This window comes from Anguilla anguilla, chromosome 5 (assembly GCF_013347855.1).
Source record: "Anguilla anguilla isolate fAngAng1 chromosome 5, fAngAng1.pri, whole genome shotgun sequence".
Classification (NCBI taxonomy): Eukaryota; Metazoa; Chordata; class Actinopteri; order Anguilliformes; family Anguillidae; genus Anguilla; species Anguilla anguilla.
This window is the reverse complement of record NC_049205.1, coordinates 56,707,810-56,723,280: the sequence shown is the minus strand read 5'-3', so window position 1 is coordinate 56,723,280 and position 15,471 is coordinate 56,707,810. Positions and strand designations below refer to the sequence as shown.

The window sequence follows — 15,471 nt, the reverse complement described above, 5'->3', positions numbered from 1 at the left end:
ATTTATAGCCAAAATATATTTTGTTTGATGCCATACACTACCTAGTATATATGCGGCAGAACTATAGAGCATATTCATTTATCAAAGCAATGATTTTTCTCACCTATAGGCTATTGACTGATGGAATGATCAAGGGCATCGCACAACTTCTATAGACCGGTATTTGTTACAGCGTTCGTGGTATGACGATTGAGGTTATAATTTCCATTGCTTTTTGAATGACAATAGCATAGGCGTTTGCCTTTTTATTTGTGTGTAAAAATGAGAGATTACATCGCCTCGGTTGATTCCCTTGCGTAAGAATAAATTGTTTCGCTTTGTTTAATAGCCTATCCTTTTTATGCAATGGAATTCGATACGCACTGTCAGGAAAGAGGACCAAGGTGTCATTTTTCTTTCTATAGTTGCGACATTGATTCTAGGAATCGTCAAATCTTCTTACGTAAATACTTAGTAGTAATTATTAAATTCCAGCGTAATCTAGGGATAGGCTAAACATAAACCAGTAGACTGCATGTGAGTCAGTTCAGGAATTGTGGTTCCAAGAAAAGAAGAAAAAAAAAAAAGAAAGAATGCAGAACTACCCTTAGATTGTCAGCTAACACCTATGTGGAGATGCTGCATTGATACATAATGCCGTTAATTTAATATCTTAATTTGATTGGCAGTTAACAAATAGTATTACAATATATCCATACATAATCATAAAATGTTAAGTGTGTCCAATTGTTTCCCGCGCAGATAGATACTCGCTAAATTGTCTATTTTTCAGGTTTGTGTTATATAAGCTTATACATTTGATAGGTACCTATGTATGGCTGTATGAGTAGTGTACGTGCACCCCCCCTGGTGGCCTTTAGCCATTTTTGCGGACTGAGCTGGGTCTAATCTGCTGTATTAACAGCCGTGGTGTACGGTGACTACCAAATGTATTCAAATTCTCTTGCCACTATCAAATCCAGTTAGAATGACAGGCCTACAGGAATCTAGACTGGAGAACAAAAAACGACCGAAAACTCAGGAGCTAGCAAGACACTTAGCAAAGGCGAGGCAGTAGCCTCCTCAGGGTGGTATTGCAGGTGTAAACAACATAGCACAGTAAACAAATAATAAATAAATAAATAAATAAATAAAGTTAACTGCAAAGACTTTCCAATCTTGCGTTAACTGTTGTTATGATTGCAATATAATAAAATAATTCATTTTTAAACATTACATGTTGCTCATGGTCAGGACATTTTGAGAAACCAGTGTATGTATTTGATAATGCTACAGTAATGGGGACTGCAATGTTCAACAAATGCTTTCAGGTTTTGTAACCCAGTGCAATCTAATAAACATTTGATATTAAAATCTTTGCCCTTGAAAGCTGTGATGGTTTAAGTTTAATTGTCTTAATGTTTTGAGGTCCATTTAAAATTAATTTAAATTCATAAACATCCATTAAAAATAATACCATTATTCTCAATATGGTTTGGAAATATTTCTGGAGGACATTCCTGACCATGTCGAAGCCACAGCAGTGATGCATGTTAATCTTTGCTAAGAGTTTTCTCAGACTCTCAGCTGCACTGGAAAGGTAAAACTCTGTGAATTATGAATGACCCATCAATGTTTTATAACTCTCAGCATGCCACAGATTGAGGCCCTGTCAATCGCTGATATTTACCTCAGAACCGCACTCCAGTGCTGGCACTGTACTGCTGTAGGACTGAACGGTCATGCATCTGTGAGTCATGCGAAGGAGGCTGGGGATTTACCTTGGTAACAGCTGCACAACAGTACGTTATGCAAAACTGGAAAGACAAAACATTTCTTTTCTCGTCTCACTAGTCTGAATCCACCCACCCTTCCAAATCAAAGAGGTCCTCCGAACAGTGTTCATAGATGGATTCCCTCGGCTAGTAATGCCTGAGCATCTTCAAGACATAAGCGACGTGCACAGAGTTGAGATGGAACGCAAGGGTATCAGGCTCCTCCCACCCCCAGTTCCGCTCCGCCCTCGTACCCCAATGGTGGAACAACCGTCCACAGTCAGGTAGGAGGGTAGATTCACTGGCTGTTTTCTGCAAATGTCTTTTCAAACTTCACCTTTTCAGACTACACCTTTATGTTTTTTTGTTTTCCTTCTCTGTAATCCTTCTCTTCCTTGCCTTGAGGCATGCATACTGACGGTGGCACTTAAATGATTGTAACTCACCCTATCCCCAGATCCAGTAAATACTATTTTGGAAGTTTTGGCTAAACATGTCTGCTAATCAAACTGAAAGAGCCATATACTGTAAAATTTTATCACAATTCATGGGTTTGGGGCTGCCTTACTATTAACTTGGATACCAGAATATACAGACACTTCCTGTTTTATAAATTTCTTTATTTCTCCTTGAGGACAAATAAACTATCTATCTATGCTGATAATCTGTTGGGAATTTAATAATAGTGAAAACACAGGGAAATTTTTGTGGTGAAAAGTCAGTGAAATGCTGTCTAGGTACTCAGGTGAAAACCTGGCTACATTTGTTTGAAAGGTTTTCTAGCTGCCATAGCCAGGCTATATCTGGGTAAAACCTGAGCTATACTGGGGTAAACCTAGGCAATTTATGTCAAAGCATCCCTCAATCTATATTTACACCCCTCTAGACATCTAGATCCTGGATTTTTGCCTACTAAGAAATGTTGAGGAGAGGTTGAGTTGGTCCGGAGGGTTTGCATTTTTAGGGGAGGGAATCATTGTGTAAATAGTACAATTCAAGAGGGGAACCCCTGGCAACTTGGCCATCTTTGTGTTTTTTTTTTTTTTTGTTTTTTTTAGATCAATGCTGGGCAGATTTTCCTGAGGATTCACCCTGTTCAGCTGCTGCACGACATCAGCTGATCCGCATACCATCAGTTTAGCATGGCTACACTACACTGCACAGCGCTGCTCTAAAAATACAAGCCTGTTAATCCCATCTCAGTGAGCGGTCCCCTGACTCACGATTTTCCCTTTTCCCCGCAGATGCCAGATGAGCTCCTGGACAACCACCCGGAGTTCTTCCGCAGATTTAACTTAATTATTAACTTCCAGCTGACAGGACTGCAGGGAACAGCATGCTGTTCCTGAAGCAGAAGCCTGTACATTCAGACATCCAGACTGTTGCTGGGAAACCTGAACTTGATTCCAATGGGGGTTTTTTTTATTTCATCTTTAAAATCCCTGGTACCTTTTCCTGGATGAAAATGTAGCTCTCCTTTTTTGAATGTGAATTCTTTGGTACTGTAATTTGTGTGTATTAATGATAAATCTCTATTGCATCAGGACATATCTGAGATTAGGGATAGTAACGTGGGACTGGGCGGTGGCTTTTTAGGAGCCCAGGAATAATCGTCTTGACACCTTTATGTGAAACATCAGGGTAATAAAGAATTTTCCAAGTTCATACTACCTTTGTTTGTGGGACTGGGGTCTTACATCCACATTTATTATGGTTTACAGAAATGTGCTTTTTCATGGCTATATTAGTGTAGTACTATTGTACTTGCTTCAACATATCATAATTGATTTGCATATGCCCCACCATCTGGGACAGTCATTTACAAATTGTCCATACATCCAACTAGAATATTTACTGAAGCTTGGGTACAATGGCAACTCACTAGATTCACTAACCATTATGTCCCCTTGCTTTGTGTTGATAGGTGATATTAGCAAACAGGTCAGTACAAGCAAAAAGGGGAGGAGCCTGTGCTAGACCCTAGCAATGGTGTTTTGGATCTGTTTTGAATTCTCTTACTCTCATTTTACTCTTTTCTTACTTCCTCGGTGTTACTGGTTTTCTCTGCACAGGTAAATAAACAGGAAAATATACTTGTGAGACACGTGTACCTTAAACATGTTGACAAATCTGATTTACAATTCTTTTAACTGCATTTGCCACTGGTAATTTGTCCTTTTTATTTAAGTGATATTTGATACTCTGATACTTCAATCTGGATAAGGATAACTGCCAAAGCAATACTTGTAGAAATAAAAATCAATTTGCCTGAAAGCAAAATAGACACTGGGCTACTAATGCATGCAATGCTTCATAAATTATAAATAGGTTTATGCTGCATTTCACCTTCAACACTTTCCTGCTGTGGCCCAAATGCATTTTTAGCATCTTAATGCCTTTATTTTTGTGACATAAAATATTTCTTATATTTTCATCCTGCTGTGAACATTTTCATCCTGTTCAGAATTTACCAATAAACTGCCTATCAGGCAAGGCAATGTCTTGCAGAAATGTTATCCAAGCATCTCTCCTGTAGGCAGTTGGTCTGTTGTTAGTAGACACTGCACTGACACTTGACATTGATGCCATCTAACATTTAATTCATATTCATAATCATAATTTCCAGTGTCATTTAATTATATTAATAGCAAAATTCAGATATGGCATTTGAAGTACATTACATAGATAAATATGCAGCAAGATTACATTAAATGCTATGTTTTAAAACAACAATATGCAAATTACAGTTTCTGCACCTCACACTCATTATATATAAAAACATAATGGGAAATATTATTTTAACAGGAACCTTACCCATAAGCTGCAGTGACCTTAACAAAAACACATTTTTTCTTTTGGAAATGGATTAAAGTAGGCATTTTGGGAAAATGGGTGGAATATGTGCTATCATTTCAAGAAGTATCCATAGCCATTGCACTGATTTATAATGGTTGATGCATTGTCATATAGAGGCTGTACATATTCTGTAGGAAAGTAAACCATGCATGTTAGAACATGGTGTATGGCTCTGTATTGGCTATCATAAAGCACGACATCAGCTGCTTTTAGCAGAGCAGTGTTGCATTTTTGCAAGCATTTGGGATTAGTGAAGGTTTTACATGGCTTAGTATGACCTTTCAACTGAAATGCATTTTCACAACTTTTTTTTAAAGGCACAGCATTAACGCTATGAATAAAAATGCAAGAACTGGTTCCACGGGACTTTTAGAAAGAGAAAGTGAGTCTTAGAGCTGCAGAATCTTGGCGATCCTCACACTTTCTGCATGGACAGTACTGACCACAAGATGGCGCGATACTTCATTCCATATTGTATGGCATAACATTACATAACATTACAGGCAGCATGACCTCCTATTGGCTCTCCATTATCACTCTCAAAAATGACACCAAAATGAATACATATGACCATGTATCATCAGCACTTTTTTTCAGCTGGGTTTTGTAATCTTAACTGTATTTCTCTCATATGAGGTCGGACGTACAGGGTATGGATTTATTCACAATAAGGGCATTTCATTATCCACTGCCAGCTGATGAAGTACTAAATGTCTTGAGTTTCAAGTGCCAAACGACCCATTTAATGTTCCCCCAGCAGATGATGAGATGGATTAAAATAATGAACATCTGGTGTCATTGCCAGCGCACTGTTCCATAACATTTATCAGTTTGAGTGTTTACGGTGACAACATGGTGGAGTTTGAGCCATGACGTACCTACTGGGAATCATTTGACTTTACTTCTTGCATGAGGTTTTGAGAAAACATCTGCTTGATTAAGCTCTTTCTATAGCCAACTGCAGAAAAATATTAGTGAAAGCAAATATGAAAGATGAAATTTACAAGCTGCATGTCATGAGAACAAAAGGCCAACTTGTCTGGACACTAAGTTGAATAGCATACTGTAAAGAACAATTGTGATTTTTTAAAATGCCAATAACATTACTTTCAGCTACAGTTAAAAATAGATGCATTTTTCTCACTAAAACCAATATATTTGCCAAAGGTTGTAGAAGACATTATTTCAATATATATTTTTTAATGTACATTCATACAACTTTATATTTACTGAATTTGACGATTCCACTCAATTTAAGAACCTCACTCGGTGGAGAATACCCCCGTACCCAATTTAAAGTGCATACATGCAGCCTCCTTCACATCCTGTCCTTTAGAATCTGTACTAAAGGACAGCAACAAAAAAAAAAAAAAATCTAATCACTTCCACTTGCAGTGAGACTCTGCTGTACCTTTACTGCATGCAAATGTGCCATACATTGTCTTAGTTGCCATGGGACTAATTCAAACACAGTGGCATACAATTTGGGAGGTTTAAGTAGGTTGCTTGTTAAAGGTCTGTATGCGTTACGTAGCGCTGCAAATTGGGAGATCGAGCATAATTTAGAATACGAAATATATAGCCTCCGGCTCCGGTGCTTTTTTTTTTCTTTTTCTTTTAGCATTTGTTGGCAAAGTGGCCGTCAAAATCATTACCTATTTGTACCCGTCGGCAGTACACTTCGATGCCTGCCAACTTCCAGCGATGAAGTGTCTCTTCAGTGCTGTCATGTTTATTTGTCCTTGTACTGAATGTGAATTGCCACATTTATTACATGTTTCAACAGTGTTATAGAAGAGCAGTGAGCTTGGTAGCAGGGTGTATCTTCCCTGCAGAAGTCACGCTGGTTTCTGGTTTAATTTCAACACCACTTAAAAGAAGTTGGCTTAATATGTATGCTTGACATGGAGCTAGGCTATGGGGTTTCGCCAGCACAAGTTCAGCTTAAGATATGTCTAGTGCTTGTAGATGAAGAACGGCATTAAAGTAGAAAAATTGCCTATCTTACCTCTTTGTTTTCGTGCTGAAAATTGCACTAAAAACTGGTAAACTTGGCATCTTATTGGTGGCTAATATACAGTGGCTAGCTTGTACTAGTCAGTTTAATTTAATAAGCAAGATATAGAATAAAAAACATGGATTCCTGAGACATAGGCGAGATTTACCTATGCCTAGGGAGTTGATAAATTCCTCTACGTACACAACTTTCCAATCAGAATTGAAGATGAGTGAATGATATTCAGAAGGCCTTGGATCGTCAAAGATTTTTGTTCGTATGACGTAAGCCGCCAGACATGACTTGCGCATTAGGCCACTAATTTCTAGATACTTGTCTAGGTGTCAAGCACAATAGCTATGTAAGAAAGGTTGTTAACGTTAGCTGTTACCTGCACAGTAATCTTTGTTGGAATAACGTTCCAACGACCAGATCACCTTCTGCCAGATACAATAAGCAAATAAGTGTGTGTCAGCCTCAGATTAGGACGAGTCAGATTTCGAGTGATGTAGCTAGCTATCCTACTAACAATTAACGTTAGCTAGCTAGCTAAAGTTAGCAAGATTACTCGCAAAGCACTCGTTATCTTTGAGCACAAAATAGTTTTCTTCCAAGGAAACAACTGAAATTTTTCTAGCTAGCTAACTGTAGAGTAAACGAAACAAATGGAAAGCGTGTAAATGGATGGATCGGACGCAAATATGCTAAATTGTGGTAAGTTGGCTTTCGTAAGAACATCTCCAGTTTGGCAAACGTTAGACTAGCAAGCTGGGAAAACACAGTCTATGACAGCAAACGGTTGACGTTGTAGTTTGTCGGGTTAGATTATTTTTTGTTGAGTTAACGTCTGGCAAATCGCCAGCTAAATATATGATATTAGCGTTTAGAGTAAACAACTACCAGCAGATAGTATTTACATTTTTAAACATCTCTATGAGCACACACAGTTGAGATCTGTTTTCCAATGTGGTGGTTTGTTATGACATAACACTGGAGAGAAATGAGTGAAACTGCATTTCATGATGATTACAGCGATCAAGACCGATCTGAACTTGCTGCTTGAGTGCCTCAAGTATCAAATGAATTGTCCTGATGCACAGAAGCAAGCTCTGCTCACCATATACTCCATATGTCAAGAAAAAGGTCAGCTTTTTATTAAGTTATTTTAGTAGCCTTGATATCATAAAAATCAGTCAACATCATGGATCTGCACTGCTTGGCAAAAGATTAAACAATATTGTATTTTCTAAATAATAAAAATAATTTTTAAAGTGGGTAGGACATTTAGGACTATGAATGCAGAACTTCTAAGGCTCTTAGCGTTGTGGTACAAATTGAGTCAGCAGCAGCAGTCAGGCCAGTTGCACTTGTCAGTGCGTTGGAATAGCACACTGTAATGTCACCGTGGATGTGTCTGTTTGCTTCCTTCCCCAGGGGAAGTTATAGACTATTTCCGGGAGACGGGTGGTGTCCTGTTTGTTTACAACCTCTCTAAATCCAGCCAGCACTTGGAGGTGAAGGAGGCAGCCCTCTTTACGCTGGGAGGCCTGGCAGAGAACAGTGGTGCGTTTGGGTGTGTGTGTGTGCATGAGTGTGAGTGTGTGTGGGTGTGTATGTGTGTGTGTGAGTGTGTGTGTGTGTGCGCACGTGCACATGTGGGTGTGTGTGTGCGCGTGCACGTGTGTGTGTGTGTGTGTGCGTGCGTGTGATATATGTGCTCTGTCCTGTCTTAAAGGACATTTTGGACTGAATAGATACTAGTAGCAAATCTTGTCTTGACCATGTGACATGGAATATCTAACTGTATTAAATGGTTCTCTTCAAATAAGACCTATGCATTAGAAGTTAAAGTTTAGGAAAAGTGGACACACACACACACACACACACACACACACACACACACACACAGTAGTTCAGTAGAGCTGTGTTAACCATAAACATGGTGTTCTTTTATCTCAGCGAACTGCCAATTTCAAGACTGAATTATAATTCTTCTGAGACATTTGGTCTGGGATTTATTTTCAAAAATAGTGCCTTGCTGCACCATTTCTAAAAAGGTAGCCTGTATTTTTTATTGTTGATGACAAACTACAGCAAGTGAAGATTTACTGCTTATGCAGTAGAACTACTGATAGGTTGTAATTGTGCGAAATTTCAATAGGCGGTGCTCTTTCTCATTTTTGAAAATATTCTCAATACTCCCCTCTGTCGGCATGAGGTAATGACAATAGATCATTTTTCAATGTAGTTTATGCCATGGAGTAATTAAAGTTTGATGCCTTGTTGAGAAATATGATAATGAGATGCTCTGCTCAATTTGATCAGTTGCCTGCATCTAGATTCTGAAACCATATATAAGCATGATTTCTCAGACGGTTGTAGCATGATTGGGAGCTGATTTTAAATATTGTATGTGTTTTTTTTTTTGTTTTTTTTGTCTTGCAGTGTTTTGCCAGCAGATTTTGTGCAGAGTGGACATCTTTGCATACATGATGCATTTGCTTGTGGAAGACTCCCCACTGACCCTGAAAAGGGTCGTGGTGTACATGGTGTCGGTGCTTGTCGCCAATAACAGTAAGAATATCTCTGAATAGTACAACTTTCTGCAGTGGGTAGTCATGATTGGACAATTGTTTCATGTACTGTACTTGTAAGCTGGGTGTTGCTGGTTTGAATCCCAAGTGTGACAGTGCAATTGTATCCTCATACCCTTATGTAATTTACAAAACCCAACAAAGGAACAGATGACATGTAAATATACAGCATTTAAGTTTGCCCTTAATGTTTGAGTCTACTGTGAAGGCAGGAAGCAAATGTGTGCCAAGGCGAGATCACACGTCCAAGCAGCCATATGGCAGAGCAGGTTTTGACCTTGACCTTGAGGTTTGACCTTCCCCTGTTGGCCTGGGAATCTGCTCTGGTCTGTTATGATTTCATACCATGTTGCAGCCCAAGTCCTACTGTGGGGAATGTAATAGTTGTATCTCTTTTTTTTTAAATAACATATGACCATACCTGTCAATTTTGGCTCTGCCGGACTAATTTACCATCTTCTGTTGCAGAATCTGGCCAGACGTTTGCCAAGTCTACAGGGTGCATGGAAGTCCTGTTGGATTTGTTCAGGTACAGATGGGATTTTTATCACAGTTGATGCTGCTTCAATTGCCTGTAGACTCTACTGCAGCTGCACACCACCCCCAATAAAAAAAGTCTTTGTTTTTTTTTGGTTTTTTTTCTGTGAAGGACAAGTTTTCCCACTTCGAGCGGAGTGGCTGACATCGCTCAGCGGTGCCAGCTCTGGACGTCTGTGTCGAGCGCGCTGTGCGGCTGCGTGAACAACCCGCAGAACGGTAGGGGTGGACCCGTAGCGGCGGGCGCGATGGCCAGCGCACGGGCCCTCGTGCCGCTGCGCCGATCTTCCTGTTTAGTGTTTCCGTGTGCCTGTCCGTCATCTCGGTGGGCTGTTGTTGTAATCACAGACCAGCGCGCCGGACCTTCACCAAGCGGAGCGCAGTAATTTTTTTTACGCGGTGTCCTTTTCACATTTCCGTGACGCCGTGAGCCTGTGGGCCTCCTCGTTGGGTAACGGCGGGAGAGGCGTGGAGGGAGGTGGTGAGGTTCAGATGCGCACGCTTCTTCATCCATTTTGTGTGTGTGTGTGCGTGCACGTGTGTGTGTATGTGTCTGCATGTGTCTGCACACGCGTCTGTTTGTGTATGTATGTCAGTGTGTGTGTGTATTTATGTCTGTGCACATGTGGGTCTGTGTGCACGTGCATGTGTGTGTGCGCGCGCGTGTGCTTGTGTGTGTCTCTGTGTATGCGTCTGTGTTCAGGTCAGTTGAAGCTTTGTGTGTGAGAGTTGAGCATCTTGTATTCCGCGCGAACGTCTTGTGCTTGTGGCCTCTCACATGGTCTCACCCTCAACGCTGCACTTCAGCTGCCTCGACACTTCATGCTCTTCACGTGTGTTAATGCGCCCCCTCGCTTGTGCCATTTATCTTAAAATGAATTTTCACAGGTTGTTATTTTTAACCGATTCCCTTTCGTTTCAGCGCTCAAGTCTTCAAAGAGCAAAGAGCCATTGTAATAAATCATGCTCTTTATTTTTTTTTCCTCCATTGAATCTGCTTTTCTGTAAATTTGTCTGGCAGAGGAGAACCAGCGGATGTGCATGACCATCTTCCCTGAGGCCAGAACATGGCTGGAGGAACTAGCACTGCCCAGAGTGGAGATCATGCGGCCAATCACCTCCCTAATAGGGATGATTGTTTCTAATAATCGTAAGTATGCAGCCCTGGCTTCGCGTATTCGCACATGGAGTCCTAATCTCACGTAATCTGATGAAGTCTGGAAAATCCTGAAATTAGCCAAATTTGCAATTTTGTAGGCTGAAATCCTGGACAGCAAGAGAGTTATAAGAAGCATTAGCATTCCTAAAAAGACCTCAGTGTTTCTGCACCAAAATCAATTTTTTTTTCGCGCGTAGAGTTTTTAGTATTAGATTGAATTTGTTGCCAGCGACCCTCTGGCAAGGTTGGGAATGACGTAATAGCTTATTCTTTTGTGGTGGTGCTAGTATTGGATCTCGGTAATATTTTCGAGCCTTTGCTGTTTGTGGGCTGTTCGCTTTTTTGCATTATTGATTAATATATTAATGAATGATAAATAATGCCCTGCGATAGATTGGCGACCTGTCCAGGGTGTATTCCGGCCTCTCACCCAGTGCATGCTGGGATAGGCTCCTGACCCTGACCAGGAATAAGCAGGTTTGGTTATGGATGGATGTACGGATGGATGATAAATAGACTGAGTTAATCAGTAAAGTCTCTGTGGTGGGGCAGGTTGGGATACTCAGGTGATTGTAACTCTTGCTTCATGGGTAGTACTGTGGGCAGTTTTGTAGCACCCTGCGGGGGTGTGGGCCTCAGTGCTGGTGCTCCCATGGTCCGGATTTGACCCACTCTGGGTCTTGTCATGACACAAATACAAGTCCTTATGTTGGAGCCCAGTGCTGCTCTTTGGATCGGCCAAACAAGAGTGCTCACTAATCCAATCAAATCAATTTTATTTGCATAGCGCTTTTTACAGAAAACCATCACAAACATCCTTTACAGAGTAGCAGAAAAAGAGCAAAACCCCCCAATAGCAAGCACATGAGATAAAAAAAAAAAAACTCCCCAGTGGGGGGAAAAAAACCTCAAACAGCAGCAAGAAAAAACTCCCCGATGAGAAGGACTCTTGGGAGGAACCTGGTTGCAGAGGGGGGGCCCATCCCCCATGGGCGGCCTGTTAAGTAGCGATTGGACGAAATGTAATTAGGGATCTATTACAGAAAATAAAAGGAGTTCAACAGGCCACTCTCACTTGGTTGTTTCCATGACGTAAGACCTGAAATCACCGCTTTCTTCGGCGCCCTGTTCTGTCGTTTAGCTCCTGATTTAAAATCACTGAGACGACACGGCGTGCGAGTGAATCAAGGCAGGAAACCGCGCGCGGGGTTTATCAGTGCTGTCGAGCCGCGCTCCGCTCGAGCGTAATCTACAGCGCCGCAGCCGCGCACGACGTCCGCGCCGAGCGTCCGCGCCGAGCGTCCGCGCTATCTCCCTCCCTGCAGGGAGGCGCGAGACAAAGGACGGCTCTTTAACTGCCCGCTGGCCCGTGCGGTGGGGCTCCTTAATGCAAAATCAATCTGCCCTCAGAACACTGAGTCTGCACAAGCACCGGCCACAGATGATGGGTTATGAGACAAGAGAGGGACTAAGGCCCTGCTAATGGCTGATGAATGCTACTCTCGGCCTCACTGGGGGGGAGGGGAGGGGTCCCACGTTTTTCAGCATTGATTTTTGCATTGTTCTAGCTCAGTGAAATAAGAGCATTTTCAGAGAGTTGGCTGTCTCTTCGGTATTTGTAGAGTTGTAGAATTCTGCTTGGAGGTGCACTTTTCTTTTAGAAGTGTTCGTTTTTTTGTGACTAATGCGTTATTGCCATTCAATCTGAAACTGGTTTGCAAATACATATAAAAGGCGTCCCGCGCACGTAGGAAAATCAAATATGATTAGGAGGTGTTATCGCCATGGAGTAATGACGCCAAGTAAACAAAAAAAAATCTATACTCCATTGTGAGTGTAATAAAAGATAAAGAATGTAATTATAATGGTATCCTGGGATTAAAAAGCACACTCACGCAATAGTCTGGTGTTATTTTATCTTTCAGCACTGATTTTATTGAATCAGAGATTGCCTGAAGGTCAGGAATGTTGGTGAAGGGGAATGCAGTTCCACCCAATGGAAGGGCTGGAATCTGAATCCCAACCAATGGGACGGCTGAAATAATCTGTTCCACCGAATGGGTGGGCTGCAATAACGAGTTGTATCCAATGAGACGGCTTAAATAGTCTGTCCCTCCCAATGGAAGGGCTGGAGTAATTCATGTTTATTCTGACTTGCATTTTTACACCTGAATTGACCTCGTTATCGCAGCTGTCTGTGGTTGTTATGGAAACTGACCCATTCCAGCTGTTGAGGAGCTGTCGTCCCCTCATCTGGTCTGCGTCTGACGCGTTCCCGTGTTTCGCGGCTCTCCCCAGCGTCCGCCCAGGAGAGCTTCGCCTCGGCGGGGGGCCTGCGGACCCTGGCCCGGTCTCTGGTGAGGTTCGCCGCCGAGTCCCACCGCAGCCCCCTGGCCCGCGACCTGGCCGTCATGGCGACCAAGACCCTGAGCGCCTGCGTCACCGACAAGGGTGAGCTGACGGCTAACCGCTGGCGCCGTTTCTCCTCTCCCTCCCCAGCGCGGAATCGCCAGCCGCGCGTAGAATCCCCGTCGCGCCCCCCACACGTGCAGAACCGTGGCCAAAGCGCGCGCACTCCTCCGATTATCACACTTCAGCGCCAGGATCTGCTTTCTGTAATACGGGCCGCGCAGGTACTACAGGAGAGCTAGCGCCGGTCAGAAGAGAGCCGTGTCTCTCACTGACGACAGCCGCTAGCCTGGCGGTAGATCTGCGGTAAGCAGAGGAGCTTTAACCCACGGTTGCCTCTGGGGCGGGCGTAGCTGTGATTTGAGGCTCGGGGGTGCGGCCGTAGGGCCCCGCCCGCGCCCGTGACGAGCGGCTCAGTCGTGCGACGCGGCTCGGCGGGAGGCGAGCGTGCGCTGCGCAGGCTAACGAGCTGCCCTTCCGCAGGGTTCGGCTCCCAGGTGAGAGGGATTCACTGAAGCGCCCAGCTGCTGAGGCGGATGAGCTGGGGCAGCAGGGGAGGGCTTTTCATTTCCTGTCCAATGATCAGGCGTGTGTCCCCCTCCCCCACCCCTCCCCCCCCCCCCTGCCCCCCTTCTCCTCAGCTCCCCTGGCCTCGGGACTGGCTGAGTACCATCTGGTGCCTCAGCTGTTGACCCTGCTGTCCTGTCCCGGCCTGGACCCCCGGAACCGGCTGTGCATCGTCCTGGCGCTGGGCCACTGCACCGAGTCCTGCGGTGAGCCCCCCCCCCCCCCCCCCCCCCCTTCACACCCCCCCCCCCCCCCCCCTTACATCTGCACACCGCACCGTCCGTGGCGACCGCAGGATTTACAGTACACCCAGTCTCAGGCCGGCCTGTAACAGGACACCTATCCCCGGCTCTGTGTTTCATTAAAACCGGTTCCTCTGGGCCGTCCTGGGAAAAGGCCGGGCGCTGTGATTGGCCGGCGCCGCCGGTGTCCCTTCCTGTCTGTCCCTCCCCGGCCCCCCCCGCTGCATACGATGTTTTTCGGAATGTGAAAAGGGCTGTTTTTCGTGCAGTAAATTTTGCCCTTTGGGCCGTTGTTAAGGCGGACAGAAGAAAACGTGTGTGTAATAACTGTGTTTTTACAAGTGCTGCATGCTTTTTTTCCCCCCAATATTTACTTTACATTTTTCCTGCTTTCTTTCAATCGCAGCGGTGATTCCGCTGGAGAGTGGTTGTAATGCACAGCACTAAACTGACAAGGATTCTCACGTTCATTACAAGAGAATGATATACCAACATAAATAATGTATGCACACTTTCCAGTGTGGGAGGGAGGGGCTGAGTGGGTCTTGGGGGTTTGTTGTTTACATGTGCACAGGCTGCACCTTACTTCCTCAATCCCATAATACAATGCACACAGAACACCCAGAGGAACTACAAACTAGGGAGTTTAATGTGTGTACAGGACTCGCATTCCCACACTGCACGCTGAGGCCCGGCTTTGTGACGGACAGGTTGAGACACTGGACTGTGGACCCCTGAGCCGCATTGAGAGGTTTAACCAAAGTTTGTCAAACTGTGAGCATCAGGGCGTGGGAAATTATACGAATTTATATTCCACACAGATAAATGTTCAGGTTTAAATCAATTGTAGAGTTGATTTTACTCTGAGCACATTTGATCCCTGTGAAAGTCACGCGGCTAACCGTGTTGGGTTAGCTCAGTGTTTTTGGCCGCGCGGGGGCCTGGGTGGTGGGGAGGGTTAGTGAGCAAACAGGGTGTGTAAATAGAGCGACCGGCGGTCAGAGGCGCTTCATGCCGACGTGATGTTTGCGTTGGAGTGAGAGAGCGGCTGCGCTCGTTAGCCTGCAGCTCACGGGCAGAGCGGGGTTTTAGTCTGTCTGAGTGGCCTTAGCCTCCGCGCCCCGGCCGCCGCTCGCCGCGGGCTCTGCTTCGTCTGAGGCGAACGGGGCTGTCGCCGAATCTCTGAGGCGCGCTGTCACCGGGTCGATACCGGCCGCGTCTCCGTAGGGGTTTGGAGTGGCCCTCCCCCCGCCCCCCGCTCTAATCCCGCCAGCCATTTTTATTCTGAGCCGCTAGCCGCGCATCGATCTGGATTTTTTACGCCGCGTGACGGTTATCTGCTAAGAGGCAGAAGCGC

General features: G+C 44.1%; 1 protein-coding gene across 5 annotated transcripts in view; it reads left to right on the top strand.

Annotated features, from left to right (window-relative positions):
* The first annotated feature begins 6,825 nt into the window (after positions 1-6,825).
* The window catches only part of terb1 (telomere repeat binding bouquet formation protein 1), a 27,007-nt gene continuing 18,361 nt past the window's right edge, over positions 6,826-15,471 (top strand). For 3 of the 5 annotated variants that reach the window (XM_035417046.1, XM_035417044.1, XM_035417042.1), the window contains exons 1-9: positions 6,827-7,320; positions 7,639-7,749; positions 8,041-8,169; positions 9,052-9,180; positions 9,669-9,729; positions 9,850-9,956; positions 10,759-10,887; positions 13,195-13,347; positions 13,947-14,078. In XM_035417046.1, the coding sequence (XP_035272937.1) occupies positions 7,287-7,320; positions 7,639-7,749; positions 8,041-8,169; positions 9,052-9,180; positions 9,669-9,729; positions 9,850-9,956; positions 10,759-10,887; positions 13,195-13,347; positions 13,947-14,078 (985 nt within the window). In that variant the 5' untranslated portion in view covers positions 6,827-7,286. Of the gene's footprint in view, positions 7,321-7,638; positions 7,750-8,040; positions 8,170-9,051; positions 9,181-9,668; positions 9,730-9,849; positions 9,957-10,758; positions 10,888-13,194; positions 13,348-13,946; positions 14,079-15,471 lie in introns of all 5 variants that reach the window. The other 2 variants (XM_035417043.1, XM_035417045.1) reach the window with 2 other exon arrangements.